The sequence below is a fragment of the Nilaparvata lugens genome, unplaced genomic scaffold (assembly GCF_014356525.2).
Source record: "Nilaparvata lugens isolate BPH unplaced genomic scaffold, ASM1435652v1 scaffold2151, whole genome shotgun sequence".
Taxonomy (NCBI): domain Eukaryota; kingdom Metazoa; phylum Arthropoda; class Insecta; order Hemiptera; family Delphacidae; genus Nilaparvata; species Nilaparvata lugens.
In genome coordinates, this window is record NW_024090279.1 from 29,429 (window position 1) to 46,285 (window position 16,857).

General features: G+C 35.8%; 1 protein-coding gene across 1 annotated transcript; it reads left to right on the forward strand.

Annotated features, from left to right (window-relative positions):
- The first annotated feature begins 4,994 nt into the window (after positions 1-4,994).
- LOC111043749 lies at positions 4,995-15,977 on the forward strand. Its single transcript, XM_039443915.1, has 3 exons — positions 4,995-5,019; positions 5,705-5,863; positions 15,737-15,977. The coding sequence occupies exons 2-3, from the start codon at positions 5,726-5,728 to the stop codon at positions 15,899-15,901; spliced, it is 303 nt and encodes a 100-aa protein (XP_039299849.1). The 5' UTR covers positions 4,995-5,019; positions 5,705-5,725; the 3' UTR covers positions 15,902-15,977.
- The last annotated feature ends 880 nt before the right edge of the window (positions 15,978-16,857 follow it).

Sequence of the window (16,857 nt, forward strand, 5' to 3'; positions counted from 1 at the left end):
TGTAGAGATTTTTATGCTCAATCTTTTCCACTTGAATTTTTTTTGTTTAAATTGTATCTGAAACCTGATAATTTGGAATCTGAAATCAAACTTTGCATAGATGGGGTGGAGCTCCTTTACATATATGGGAATTGTGGCAGTTGATAGAGCTTATCCATAACATTTTTAGTTATAAATTTGATCAAAATCGTTGGGCCGTTTTCGAGAAAATCGCGGAAAACCCTGTTTTTGACAACATTTTTGCCATTTTAACCGCCATCTTGAATTGCATTTGATCGAAATTGTTCGTGTCGGATCCTTATATTGTAAGTACCTTAAGTTTCAAATTTCAAGTCATTTCGTTAATTGGGAGATGAGATATCGTGTACACAGATACACACACACACACACACACACACACACACACACACACACACACACACACACACACACACACACACACACACACACACACACACACACACACACACACACACACACACACACACACACACTCACACACATACACACACACACACAGTCCAATACCCAAAACCCGCTTTTTTGGACTCAGGGACCTTGAAACGTATAGAAATTTGGAAATTGGGGTACCTTAATTTTTATTGGAAAGCAATACTTTCCTTACCTGTGGTAATAGGGCAAGGAAAGTAAAAGCTGTAGTATTGAAAAGATTAAATATATAGAATAGCTATAGAATATAAATATAGAAAGCTATATTATAGAAGTTAATACCGAGATCCAGATGCCACCTTTAGGGCCGAGACACATGAGGCGTTTTTCAGACGAGTCGGCATGGCTCGACAGGACAGGAAGCTCTCCGATTGGCTAATTGATTTGAGGTATCAAGAATCAGCCAATCGGAGAGCTTCCTCTTCTGTCGAGTCGTGCCGACTGAGATACGCCTTTTGTGTCTTGGTCCTTGGGCTAGTCAATCTTAAGGATGATGTTGAGAAATGAATGAGCCTTCATTTTTGATAGTTTACAAATCACCGAGTTTTTGGTGGATTAATAATATTCACGATATTTGGTGTATAATATAATTACAATATTCGCAAGGAATACTTGGATGAAAACATTTTTGAAGCGGTCACCCATCCAAAAGCAGTACCGAATGCTTGCAGAAGCTCTTATAAAGCACTTGATCTCTCTCATTTTTGCAATCCCAGAGTTTTCTCTCTTTGGAATCTGTTTGCCAGTTGTATGTATTTTTTCTATCAACAGAAAATAGTTATTTTTATCTAGTTCAGTTAAACCTGAGCTCCTCGCTATGCTATACACATCTACAAAGTTGCCACTATTGAATATAATTTTCACTCGTAAAAGAATTAAAAATGTAAATGTGCTACATTCACACACATCTTCAATGCGTACATTTTGTATTTAATACCAAACTTATAGAAATTACAGAAATTATAGTCACTGGATGACATGCATCTTTCATGCTTCTCTATTAGACTTTTGATTGTTAATCTTGTAAAGGTAGTCATTTTGTATTGATTTACCTACCATTTTTACTTGTAGAGATGCTTCTTATCAACTTATTATTGTATTAGATGATTGAATTGTTTCATGCAAGAAGTGTATCAGACCATCTAATAGTTGCAATCTTATTTTTAAACACTATTTTGATAATAATGTTCTTCTAAATTTCATATAAATATGCAATTATGGCATATAAATTATCTACTGAAATTATTCCTTCAGTACTTTTTGGTCACTTGAGCTCTTCAAAATTTAAAGTTTACACATAGAAATCACAGAATGTTGATAATTGGATAAAAATGGTCTAATGCCCCTTTTGCATGGAGCAATTCAACTACATAGCATCTTTAAGCTATTGTCAAATCCAATGGAAAAATAAAAGAAAGATTTACAAAAAAAAAGTTAAAAAAGATTTACTAGAAAAAAATACAAATAAAAAAATGAAATAAAAATTACAAAAAATAGAATAAAAGAAAAAAGATAAAAAAGATTTACTAGAAAAAATACAAATAAAAAAATGAAATAAAAATTACAAAAAATAGAATAAAAGAAAAAAGATAAAAAAGATTTACTAGAAAAAATTACAAATAAAAAATAAAATAAAAAAAATACTAAAAAATGAAAAAGATAGAATAAATTAAAAAAAAATACTAAAAAATGAAAATGGAAATAGAAATGATGAGAAAAATACTAATGAATGTAAAAATTGTGTTTTTAATATAGAAAAGATAATGAAAAGAAACTGTGTTACATGTATATTCTATGCTTAACCTATAGATTACTCAATTCATGTTACAACTGTTCAATGCTCTATTGATTGTTAATTTTGTAAGGACAGAATTATTGTCTAATGATTTTCCTTCTTCTTCTTATGTAAAAGATGCTTTCTATTAACATATTATTGTATAAGAGAATTGCTTGATCCAAGAAGGGTATCATTCCATACTCAATTAGATGCAATCTCATATTAAAATTTTTCTGATATGAATATTCTTCCAAATTTCATGAAAATATGCAGTTATGGCATTTTAATTATCTACTGAAATTATTCCTTCAGTACTTTGGTAACTTGAGATATTCAAAATTAAGATACACTCATAAAAATCATAAAAATGTTGATAATTGAAATTAAAATGGTCTTATACCATCTTGCATAGAGCAATTCTCAACTATTAGCATCTTGAACCTATCATTGTAGAAAATGGAAAGTAATTGTAAGCTATTACTTGCATCTTCTATGCTTCATTTCTGCACTAATCCATAGTTATTACATTTCCAATGCTTCCTCAATTAAAAGTCAATTAAAAATGTGGAAGAAACCTGTTCAAAATATATTTTGTAGATGTGTATACCATGGCGTGCTCTAGCTATTATGATCAGATCACATCAAATCAGATTTTCAAATATTTTATTTGAGACTTGCACTTGGTACTCCTATTGAAAGGGTGACCACTCATGGTCAGTCAAATTAACTCCAATTTATATTCTTGAAATTCACTCCACAGTCGTTCAGAATATTCCTGAAACTAAAGTTCATCCATTTCTCATCATTATCTCTCTTATGCATCATATTATATTGTATTCTATCCATGCACAAGCCTAAGTCTCATTAGAGCATCAATTTCAGCAACGATAGACGATAAAAATAATTATTGACTGAGCGAAGTGAGGTCTAAGATTCAAGTCGACGGTTTGGCATTTCTCTTAATGTTTAAATGTTTATATGTTGCGCATTTACGGCGAAACGCGGTAATAGTTTTTCATGAAATTTGACATGAAGTGTTCCTTTTTTATTGCGCGTCGACGTCTATACATCGTTTTTAGAAATTTTGCATTTCAAGGATAATATAAAAGGAAAAAGGAGCCTCCTTCATACGCCAATATTAGAGTAAAAATCAGACTATAGAATTATTTATCATAAATCAGCTGACAAGTGATTACACAGATTTGTGGAGAAGCCAGTCTATTGCTGTATCTCCATAAGTTCTATAGTTTCAATCAGGTACTTGTGGATGAGAATACTGCGTGAGGTCTACTGTTCACAGAACTACTAGTAAAAATCTTTTGAGATTCTGTGGTATTGATACAAGATACAATAATTCTATTTCAGACGGTTTGTCTTGTAGAAAAGCTACTTGACATAACCTTACATCAATGATCAAACTAAATTTGAATGATGGGTGTGGTACAGAGGCGAACAAGACCTAACTCTGGCTAGTAAAGGATATCGTCATCTCATTCAAACACAAGCAGATCCTGACACCCATATGGATGTATGGAATACAGCTGTGGGGCTGTGCCAGCAAGAGCAATGTGAATGTTACTCAACGGTTCCAGAACAAAGTTTTGAGGAACATCGTTGATACTACAAGCTTCATCCGAAACGATGTGATTCACATAGATCTGGAGGTGGAGTTGGTCTCATCGGAAATTGGGCGCTTCGCACGCAAGCATGCAGACAGGATACAACGGCATGAAAATGAAGAGGTCGTTCTCCTACTTGACAACACACTTATGCTGCGCAAATTGAAGCGGACAAAAACTTTCAAGTTGTGTAGTGTTGTGGAGTGAAAGTGTCAAAAGCAGAGCAGTGTATAGTGTGAATGTGTTTATACATATCTGTATTGCATCCTTTTTACTATGCTGTATTTGGCTTCATTGCCAGCATATTATGTTTCCTGGCAGTCTTTGAACTTTTTTGACATGTGAAACAAAAAGTAAGCGATAGGCTATGCCCAAAATTTCAGAACAGGCAGAAAATCTTCATGGATTCAGTCAGCTAGTTCCGAATCAACTCAATTTGTACTAATCAAATTGTAGCAAGCAATGGCGAAATAGCATGATCACTGCTGATATGATGACTGACAATGGAACTACCCATTGTAAATGAACAAACCCAAAGTTCAACTCTAAGCTTTGACCTAGTACCTCGAAATTCTGCTGTAATTACTATTCTTCAGGGCAGCTCTAATACTTTCATCATTCAATGTTCATTATCAATTTTTTACCAAAGTGGCATGCCTTTTTATTTTAAATTCACTAAACCTGCACATATAATATTGATAACCTTGTTTCGACTCATAGTTCTTATAAAATATAGATTAATTACTGCATGAAAAGTATTGCTTCCTATTGAAAACTTGTAATGCTCTTAATTTATGTTACAGGAACGAAAATATTGATTCATTATTTAGGGTGTGTGCACAAAAGTAAATCGAGGTTGAGTAGTAAAGGAAAGTGCTAAAAAGTCGTAATTCTGCCTCCTGAAGTGTATCTTCATTTTATTTCATTTCACCAAGAACGCCTGATGTTTCAAGTTGCAGCGTTCTTGAGAGGATATGGATATAAACCTCCTAAGACCGCTCAGACCGCTGACCTCTCTCTGTGTGCACACACCCTAAACATGCAAAAAGTCCCTCAATATAATAACGATTTTCCACTCTTCCATTTTGTTTACTATTTAATTCGTGGATAAAAGTTGACTATAAAAAAATATTAAAACTTCAAGGGACATTTATCAGACATTACAAAACTCTAGTGAGTGTAGTTAGTTCAGCTTTCGCAAGTAAATTTTTAAAATTAATAGTCAATTAATCCTCTTTCTTGTTTTCAAATATTTTTTTCTTACTCTATTATTATTCCTCGTATTTATTTTTGTTTCATATTCTATTTTAATTTGTATTCGTTTCTATTTTTTATTATGTTTTAATTTCATATTTTGTTCTCATCTATTTATTTCTGATGTCCAGGTGGAGACAATATAGTGGGTTTGGGTCCGCCACACTTATGGTTTATGACATAATGATGTATTATTGGTATTCCAGCTCAGTCTGTCTGTCCAATGCCACTCCTGGAAGCAGGTGCCAACATGATTATCTGTTGCTGATTGATTGATTGATTCAATGTTATATTATTATGCCGCACCTACATATTGGCCCAACGTGGGCCAGCGTCGGCCAATGTGTGGATGGCTGGTTTGCCAGCGCTGGCCTTCTTTGGCTATCGCTCCGATTTTTTACGAGCGGAGGCCAGCCCAACGAAGGCCAACCAAGGCCAGTGCTGGCAAACCACTCATCCACACTTCTCTACTAATGCGTTCTGTTTCCTGCTTTGTTGTCTCATTTGCTGTTTTTTCTGAGTGATTGACTTGCTATAGGCCTAATTGCTACTATTAATCAGCTTTGTGATATTTTGTTATTGATTTTTATCGTATTCATTCCAGTTGATATTTTCAATTTCTATCATGGATATGTCGCTGGCTACCGCTGGCCTTGATTGGGCACGCAGTGTGGACGCAGCCATGGACCAACGCAGCCAAGCTTACCAGGCTGGGCCAGCGACTCGACCAATATGTGGAAGCAGGACTGAAATTTTTAAACAGGTATGATGATTATGATTTTTGAAGGGACGGATTCAAGGATCCAAAGGTTCAAATAACCCCACACGTCAACCGAAGCTTATTGTGTTCCCAAGTAGTATATTAGTTAGGCAAACCAATACCTGTGTCCTTTACAAGAACCAGGAGTTTTCCCCTATGCTAACATCCCATTCATCACCTGGTTGCTTGTCGCAATCCAGTGTGATATGCTTGGCAGTCTCTTCAGACTGATTAGTCCTCGCGACCTACGTGAGTTCCACTCCTGGCCTTCGTCGAAGGTCCTTCCACTGAGGAAGGGGTGGCTAAGCTGCCTCTAGAGCGCCCGGCCACCCTTGACGCAGCCTCTTGATCCACATTTGTACCTGGAGTTTCACCCATCTCTGGTCTCTTGGGTTTTTCTTTTTGCCCCTTCAAAACTCTGCAGGTCAAAAGCCTCACCTCTCCCAAGAAGTGTTGCCTGGCCTGAATGGCCGCCCTTCTTTGAGCAGTGGTGAGTTTTGGCCTCTCCACCCACAAACTCGTGACCTACGTGAGTTCCACTCCTGGCTTTTTTGTAGGTCCTTCCGCTGAAGGAGGGGTCGCCAAATTGCCTCTAGGGCACCTGGTCAGCCTCTTGACCCACATTTGTTGCTGGAGATTCACCCATCTCTGGTCTCTTGGGTTTTTCTTTTTGTCCCTCCGAAACTGCCCTAATGGGGCAGATCCATGAAGGCATGGGGTTTGAAGGCAAGGCAACTTATGGAGTTGCCTTGGGGTCCCTTTTAGTCGCCACCTATGTCAAGCAGGGATACTGTGGGTGAATTCTGGTTTTCAACACATTCATGAGTACGATGTTCGACTCAAAGCTCCCCCAACCAACAGGGGGGTTCAAAGAGGTAAGCTACCCTTTTTCACTTTGTTTTTTTTTTAATTATTCTTCCCCAATCTTTTTTTATTTTTTAATTGTTTGACTAACTTGAACAATGTATGACGACATGTGTGTACACACATGTTCATCATGCATGTCCTATCGTTAGTGGCCATCCTTTATTAGAGTCTAGCGGAATCCGCGTGCGCGCTAGCTATGCAGGATTTAGTCGGGAGCATTCAAATCAACGCCGGACCGAGCCGAGGATTTGTGCAGTCTGCTTGACGCCCAACTCGAGCGTTTTCGGCCAAGCGGATTCTGCCTTCTTTCAGTTTAGTTCGATCTTCGCACATAGTGAGTTGCGCAATATTTGTATTACTGAGCGAATCGGCAATCGGCTTCAGTGCGAACGCAGGCAGATTCCGCTCGGCCGATCCGCCCGGCTCGGCTCGGCCCGGCCCGGCCCAGCTTTGGTGTGAAATCCGCCTTATGCTATTTTTTCTCTATGTTGAAGCTCACATCGAGCTGTAATACCAAAAGGATGATTATTCTCCAACGTAATTGCCGTGAAGGTTGAGGCATTTGTCATACCAGTGGACCAGCCTGTCAAACCCCTTTTCATAAAATGCTGCCGCAAAATGAGTTTAAGTAGGCTGTGACATTGTTTTGGAGCTCCTCGTTAGTTTGGAAGCTCTGCTCTCAAAGTTATGTCTCGAATTTGGGTAAAAGGTATAAGTTACTAGTGGCTAAGTCAGGTTTGTATGGTGGGTTATCGATGGTGTGCTATATTTTTTTTACTAGAAGACTGTTCGTCTGACAATCGTATCGGACAAGTGAAAAGTTACGTTAGGCTCGATGCACATTTGCGACGCTAGCCAGTTGCGTTTTTACAAGTAGTGGAGCGAATTTCTGTTGGCAGCCAATTGCAATTCAGTTCACACTTGTTCGTATCGACAGCGTCTCACTGACGAGGGACATCAATTTGTACTCAGCAATCTTCGAGGCTTGGGCAACTTGGCAATTAATCGTGATAGGAAAGTTCTGATTTCAAATTTTCAAAGTTTTTTGTAATACCAGATGTCAGCAATTATTATAAAAATCACAATTATTCATCGGCGGTAATAAATAAATAATTCGGTTAATAACTAATAGAGATAATACAAAGATGAGGAAATAGTACAGCTTTTTCAAAAAGACCTTTTATTTCTTTTTAAAATACAATAAATCTCTAATATTATAAAACCATTAAAATCAATTGAAAGCACTATAAATTCCAGGACTTACTCCCATCTCCAGGTGAAGATTGAAAATAAATGAACATCATTGTCGAGTTATGAACATTGTTTCAATATTTTTCTTGAATTAGTCAATACTGATGTTTATTTATTTCGTATTTGTACCTGAAGACGGGATAGAAAAAAGCCTCGAAATGTATAGTGATTTTTTTAATTGTTCTATAATCATTCAAAGAACGTTATTGTTTGTTTGAAAAATCGTACTATTTCAATTCTTTTATTAATTTTCAGTATATATACAGTACATCAATTAATAAAAACAATATAAAAACTTGTAGTAGGCCTACCCTTTATTGAAAACTTGAAAATATTTTAACGACTAGTTTCGACCATAGGTCATTTTCAAGTTGAAACTTTTTAAAGGGTACTACAAGTTTTTATATTGTTTTTATTAAAGCCCATATAAGTGAAGTGATTTCAGTACATTAATAGCATATAGAATAAGTATACAGCATATAGAATAAGTATTGTATTTGCCTCCAGAATATAACATGAGATGAAAGAACACCAATAATTCCAAGAACCGGCAGAACAATCATAAGAATTACTTTGAATACTGTGTTGCATAACAATTCATTTTCGTTAGTTTGATGTCGAATATCGCTACTTCAAAGAGCTAGACTATTGTGTTGGATAGCTCTACAATAGTGCTGACTGCTGACAACAAAAACCTAAAAACTGAAAACATATAGCTGAGGCACTAAGCGACTCAATTGTGACAAACTGACTGAGAATAAACTTATTTTGAATGAAACATACATTACCAAGAATTGTTGGATTTAAACGCAAACATCTAGCCGACTGCTAGCCGACATTCGTAGTAGTAAATAATACCATGTATATTATTTCAAAAGATCTATTGTTCCAATTAGATCGAAGCTCCTATATTTCAGAATAATAAAAATAATCAGAGGAAACGGAAATATAAAGTATGAATGAAGTCAACTAACAATGATAACATACAAATCATGGGAAACTTCTCAGAATTATTTGAAGCCACATACACATGGGTCCATATGAGTAAAAACAGAGCATATGCTCGTGAGCATGGAGCATAAGGTTTTGCTGATGAGCATTAGGTAGAAGCATAAGCATTTGCTCATTTTTATATGAATAAGCTTTACCTTATACTCTTACCTTATGCTCCTTAACTCTGGAGCAAATGCTCACGTACTTTGAAGATTTTTCATCAGCTGATTCGCCTTTGTGGCCTAACTTTGTTTTATAGCAAAAGGTTAGCGCTAAATATGCAAGTATAGACACCGCTTGTGTTTGGTTGTCTGCTCTTTTCTCTATCATGAATATCATATCACATCCCATTATATTAAACGAGCAATTTCTGTATATCTGTTTATATTTTTATATCTGGTTATTTATGTTCAACGGATCTCGAAAACGGCTCTAACGATTTTCACGAAATTTGGAACATAGTAGGTTTATGATATAAAAATTCGATTGCACTAGGTATCATCCTTGGGAAAACTCGCTGAATGACATTAAAAGGATAATTCATCCTTGTCTGAAACAGCTGAGACTTTCGTCGTCTGAGGATAGTAAAAAGTGAGCGAGTGATTCTGTGGAAAATCAAAACATCGCATTCCCGAAATTCATAAGCTGACATATAGCCAGCTGTGAAATTTAAACACGATCATTTTAGAGAATTGTGTTCTGTTTATCAATAAATAAAAATAACGAGCGAAGCTCGGTGCCCCGATAATGTTCTCTATGAATTGAGTTTTAGGTTAGTTGAGTTCTGAATTTTGAAATAGCGTGAAAAAATGTCATCTCTATAATAATCTTCAGCATAATCTTATAATCTCAATAGCCTTCTTATAATCGTCTACACTCTCATCTTCTCAAATGGCTATTTCCTATTCTGTGATAGCTATCTTTATATCGGATTGGTATCTTTTGTATTTATTCTTTTGTTGGAATAATGGTGATATACAGGGTGATTCATAATTATGGTAAAATAATTTAATACGTGATAGTAGAGGTAAAAATAAGAAAAAAAGTTCTTATAAACATATATCCAGAAACGCTTCATTAGCGAGCTATACAGGGTGAAAGATTTCGCCCGGAATTCAGTTCCTCTGGTGAAATACACCGATGCTGAATTGTTTGGGGACTAGTTTTTGAAAAACTTATGCTGGATTCATATGGAAGAATATCTGAAAAACTGAATAAAACTGAACAAAAAATTTAAGTAGAAAAACACAGACTTCTACGTTTGATGCACTTGATTTTTTTTTTGTTTAAATTGTATCTGAAACCTGATAATTGGGAATCTGAAATCAAACTTTGCATAGATGGGGTGGAGTTCCTTTACATATATGGGAATTGTGGCAGTTGATAGAGCTTATCCATAACTTTTTTAGTTATAAATTTGATCAAAATCGTTGGGCCGTTTTCGAGAAAATCGCGGAAAACCCTGTTTTTGACAACATTTTTGCCATTTTAACCGCCATCTTGAATTGCATTTGATCGAAATTGTTCGTGTCGGATCCTTATATTGTAAGTACCTTAAGTTTCAAATTTCAAGTCATTTCGTTAATTGGGAGATGAGAGATATCATGTAAACAGATACACACACACTCACACACATACACACAGTCCAATACCCAAAACCCGCTTTTTTGGACTCAGTGGACCTTGAAACGTATAGAAATTTGGAAATTGGGGTACCTTAATTTTTATTGGAAAGCAATACTTTCCTTACCTGTGGTAATAGGGCAAGGAAAGTAAAAGCTGTAGTATTGAAAAGATTAAATATATAGAATAGCTATAGAATATAAATATAGAAAGCTATATTATAGAAGTTAATACCGAGATCCAGATGCCACCTTTAGGGCCGAGACACATGAGGCGTTCTTCAGACGAGTCGGCATGGCTCGACAGGACAGGAAGCTCTCTGATTGGCTAATTGATTTGAGGTATCAAGAATCAGCCAATCGGAGAGCTTCCTCTTCTGTCGAGTCGTGCCGACTGAGATACGCCTTTTGTGTCTTGGTCCTTGGGCTAGTCAATCTTAAGGATGATGTTGAGAAATGAATGAGCCTTCATTTTTGATAGTTTACAAATCACCGAGTTTTTGGTGGATTAATAATATTCACGATATTTGGTGTATAATATAATTACAATATTCGCAAGGAATACTTGGATGAAAACATTTTTGAAGCGGTCACCCATCCAAAAGCAGTACCGAATGCTTGCAGAAGCTCTTATAAAGCACTTGATCTCTCTCATTTTTGCAATCCCAGAGTTTTCTCTCTTTGGAATCTGTTTGCCAGTTGTATGTATTTTTTCTATCAACAGAAAATAGTTATTTTTATCTAGTTCAGTTAAACCTGAGCTCCTCGCTATGCTATACACATCTACAAAGTTGCCACTATTGAATATAATTTTCACTCGTAAAAGAATTAAAAATGTAAATGTGCTACATTCACACACATCTTCAATGCGTACATTTTGTATTTAATACCAAACTTATAGAAATTACAGAAATTATAGTCACTGGATGACATGCATCTTTCATGCTCTATTAGACTTTTGATTGTTAATCTTGTAAAGGTAGTCATTTTGTATTGATTTACCTACCATTTTTACTTGTAGAGATGCTTCTTATCAACTTATTATTGTATTAGATGATTGAATTGTTTCATGCAAGAAGTGTATCAGACCATCTAATAGTTGCAATCTTATGTTTAAACACTATTTTGATAATAATGTTCTTCTAAATTCCATATAAATATGCAATTATGGCATATAAATTATCTACTAAAATTATTCCTTCAGTACTTTTGGTCACTTGAGCTATTCAAAATTTAAAGTTTACACATAGAAATCACAGAATGTTGATAATTGGATAAAAATGGTCTAATGCCCCTTTTGCATGGAGCAATTCAACTACATAGCATCTTTAAGCTATTGTCAAATCCAATGGAAAAATAAAAGAAAGATTTACAAAAAAAGTTAAAAAAGATTTACTAGAAAAAATTACAAATAACAAAAAAAAATAAAAATTTTCAAAAAATATAATAGAATAAAAAAATACAAAAAAAGATTTACTAGAAAAAAATACAAATAAAAAAATGAAATAAAAAATTACAAAAAATAGAATAAAAGAAAAAAGAAAAAAAGATTTACTAGAAAAAATTACAAATAAAAAAATACTAAAAAATGAAAAAGATAGAATAAATTAAAAAAAAATACTAAAAAATGAAAATGGAAATAGAAATGATGAGAAAAATACTAATGAATGTAAAAATTGTGTTTTTAATATAGAAAAGATAATGAAAAGAAACTGTGTTACATGCATATTCTATGCTTCACCTATAGATTACTCAATTCATGTTACAACTGTTCAATGCTCTATTGATTGTTAATTTTGTAAGGACAGAATTATTGTCTAATGATTTTCCTTCTTCTTCTTATGTAAAAGATGCTTTCTATTAACATATTATTGTATAAGAGAATTGCTTGATCCAAGAAGGGTATCATTCCATACTCAATTAGATGCAATCTCATATTAAAAATTTTCTGATATGAATATTCTTCCAAATTTCATGAAAATATGCAGTTATGGCATTTTAATTATCTACTGAAATTATTCCTTCAGTACTTTGGTAACTTGAGATATTCAAAATTAAGATACACTCATAAAAATCATAAAAATGTTGATAATTGAAATTAAAATGGTCTTATACCATCTTGCATAGAGCAATTCTCAACTATTAGCATCTTGAACCTATCATTGTAGAAAATGGAAAGTAATTGTAAGCTATTACTTGCATCTTCTATGCTTCATTTCTGCACTAATCCATAGTTATTACATTTCCAATGCTTCCTCAATTAAAAGTCAATTAAAAATGTGGAAGAAACCTGTTCAAAATATATTTTGTAGATGTGTATACCATGGCGTGCTCTAGCTATTATGATCAGATCACATCAAATCAGATTTTCAAATATTTTATTTGAGACTTGCACTTGGTACTCCTATTGAAAGGGTGACCACTCATGGTCAGTCAAATTAACTCCAATTTATATTCTTGAAATTCACTCCACAGTCGTTCAGAATATTCCTGAAACTAAAGTTCATCCATCTCTCATCATTATCTTTCTCATGCATCATATTATATTATATTCTATCCATGCACAAGCCTAAGTCTCATTAGAGCATCAATTTCAGCAACGATAGACGATAAAACTAATTATTGACTGAGCGAAGTGAGGTCTAAGATTCAAGTCGACGGTTTGGCATTTCTCTTAATGTTTAAATGTTTATATGTTGCGCATTTACGGCGAAACGCGGTAATAGTTTTTCATGAAATTTGACAGGTATGTTCCTTTTTTAATTGCGCGTCGACGTCTATACATCGTTTTTAGAAATTTTGCATTTCAAGGATAATATAAAAGGAAAAAGGAGCCTCCTTCATACGCCAATATTAGAGTAAAAATCAGACTATAGAATTATTTATCATAAATCAGCTGACAAGTGATTACACAGATTTGTGGAGAAGCCAGTCTATTGCTGTATCTCCATAAGTTCTATAGTTTCAATCAGGTACTTGTGGATGAGAATACTGCGTGAGGTCTACTGTTCACAGAACTACTAGTAAAAATCTTTTGAGATTTTGTGCTATTGATACAAGATACAATAATTCTATTTCAGACGGTTTGTCTTGTAGAAAAGCTACTTGACATAACCTTACATCAATGATCAAACTAAATTTGAATGATGGGTGTGGTACAGAGGCGAACAAGACCTAACTCTGGCTAGTAAAGGATATCGTCATCTCATTCAAACACAAGCAGATCCTGACACCCATATGGATGTATGGAATACAGCTGTGGGGCTGTGCCAGCAAGAGCAATGTGAATGTTACTCAACGGTTCCAGAACAAAGTTTTGAGGAACATCGTTGATACTACAAGCTTCATCCGAAACGATGTGATTCACATAGATCTGGAGGTGGAGTTTGTCTTATCAGAAATTGGGCGCTTCGCACGCAAGCATGCAGACAGGATACAACGGCATGAAAATGAAGAGGTCGTTCTCCTACTTGACAACACACTTATGCTGCGCAAATTGAAGCGGACAAAAACTTTCAAGTTGTGTAGTGTTGTGGAGTGAAAGTGTCAAAAGCAGAGCAGTGTATAGTGTGAATGTGTTTATACATATCTGTATTGCATCCTTTTTACTATGCTGTATTTGGCTTCATTGCCAGCATATTATGTTTCCTGACAGTCTTTGAACTTTTTGACATGTGAAACAAAAAGTAAGCGATAGGCTATGCCCAAAATTTCAGAACAGGCAAAAAATCTTCATGGATTCAGTCAGCTAGTTCCGAATCAACTCAATTTGTACTAATCAAATTGTAGCAAGCAATGGCGAAATAGCATGATCACTGCTGATATGATGACTGACAATGGAACTACCCATTGTAAATGAACAAACCCAAAGTTCAACTCTAAGCTTTGACCTAGTACCTCGAAATTCTGCTGTAATTACTATTCTTCAGAGCAGCTCTAATACTTTCATCATTCAATGTTCATTATCAATTTTTTACCAAAGTGGCATGCCTTTTTATTTTAAATTCACTAAACCTGCACATATAATATTGATAACCTTGTTTCGACTCATAGTTCTTATAAAATATAGATTAATTACTGCATGAAAAGTATTGCTTCCTATTGAAAACTTGTAATGCTCTTAATTTATGTTACAGGAACGAAAATATTGATTCATTATTTAGGGTGTGTGCACAAAAGTAAATCGAGGTTGAGTAGTAAAGGAAAGTGCTAAAAAGTCGTAATTCTGCCTCCTGAAGTATATCTTCATTTTATTTCATTTCACCAAGAACGCCTGATGTTTCAAGTTGCAGCGTTCTTGAGAGGATATGGATATAAACCTCCTAAGACCGCTCAGACCGCTGACCTCTCTCTGTGTGCACACACCCTAAACATGCAAAAAGTCCCTCAATATAATAACGCTTTTCCACTCTTCCATTTTGTTTACTATTTAATTCGTGGATAAAAGTTGACTATAAAAAAAATATTAAAACTTCAAGGGACATTATTTTATCAGACATTACAAAACTCTAGTGAGTGTAGTTAGTTCAGCTTTCGCAAGTAATTTTTAAAATTAATAGTCAATTAATCCTCTTTCTTGTTTTCAAATATTTTTTCTTACTCTATTATTATTCCTCGTATTTATTTTTGTTTCATATTCTATTTTAATTTGTATTCGTTTCTATTTTTTATTATGTTTTAATTTCATATTTTGTTCTCATCTATTTATTTCTGATGTCCAGGTGGAGACAATATAGTGGATTATTGGTATTCCAGCTCAGTCTGTCTGTCCAATGCTACTCCTGGAAGAAGGTGCCAACATGATTATCTGTTGATGATTGATTGATTGATTCAATGTTATATTATTATGGTGCACCTACATATTGGCCCAACGTGGGCCAGCGTCGGCCAATGTGTGGATGGCTGGTTTGCCAGCGCTGGCCTTCGTTGGCTATCGCTCCGATTTTTTACGAGCGGAGGCCAGCCCAACCAAGGCCAGTGCTGGCAAACCACTCATCCACACTTCTCTATTAATGCATTCTGTTTCCTGCTTTGTTGTCTCATTTGCTGTTTTTTCTGAGTGATTGACTTGCTATAGGCCTAATTGCTACTATTAATCAGCTTTGTGATATTTTGTTATTGATTTTTATCGTATTCATTCCAGTTGATATTTTCAATTTCTATCATGGATATGTCGCTGGCTACCGCTGGCCTAGATTGGGCACGCAGTGTGGACGCAGCCATGGACCAACGCAGCCAAGCTTACCAGGCTGGGCCAGCGACTCGACCAATATGTGGAAGCAGGACTGAAATTCTTAAACAGGTATGATGATTATGATTTTTGAAGGGAAGGATTCAAGGATCCAAAGGTTCAAATAACCCCACACGTCAACCGAAGCTTATTGTGTTCCCAAGTAGTATATTAGTTAGGCAAACCAATACCTGTGTCCTTTACAAGAACCAGGAGTTTTCCCCTATGCTAACATCCCATTCATCACCTGGTTGCTTGTCGCAATCCAGTGTGATATGCTTGGCAGTCTCTTCAGACTGATTAGTCCTCGCGACCTACATGAGTTCCACTCCTGGCCTTCGTCGAAGGTCCTTCCACTGAGGAAGGGGTGGCTAAGCTGCCTCTAGAGCGCCCGGCCACCCTTGACGCAGCCTCTTGATCCACATTTGTACCTGGAGTTTCACCCATCTCTGGTCTCTTGGGTTTTTCTTTTTGCCCCTTCAAAACTCTGCAGGTCAAAAGCCTCACCTCTCCCAAGAAGTGTTGCCTGGCCTGAATGGCCGCCCTTCTTTGAGCAGTGGTGAGTTTTGGCCTCTCCACCCACAAACTCGTGACCTACGTGAGGCTTCCACTCCTGGCTTTTTTGTAGGTCCTTCCGCTGAAGGAGGGGTCGCCAAATTGCCTCTAGGGCACCTGGTCAGCCTCTTGACCCACATTTGTTGCTGGAGATTCACCCATCTCTGGTCTCTTGGGTTTTTCTTTTTGTCCCTCCGAAACTGCCCTAATGGGGCAGATCCATGAAGGCATGGGGTTTGAAGGCAAGGCAACCTATGGAGTTGCCTTGGGTTCCCTTTTAGTCGCCACCTATGTCAAGCAGGGATACTGTGGGTGAATTCTGGTTTTCAACACATTCATGAGTACGATGTTCGACTCAAAGCTCCCCCAACCAACAGGGGGGTTCAAAGAGGTAAGCTACCCTTTTTCACTTTGTTTTTTTTTAATTATTCTTCCCCAATCTTTTTTTTTTAATTGTATGACGACATGTGTGTACACAC

Excerpts from the sequence above, each read along its gene's own strand:
- LOC111043749 (XM_039443915.1), top strand. The coding sequence starts at position 5,726 with ATGGATATGTCGCTGGCTACCGCTGGCCTTGATTGGGCACGCAGTGTG. Across the intron at positions 5,864-15,736 it reads GGACTGAAATTTTTAAACAG|TTGATATTTTCAATTTCTAT; the intron begins GTATGATGATTA and ends TATTCATTCCAG.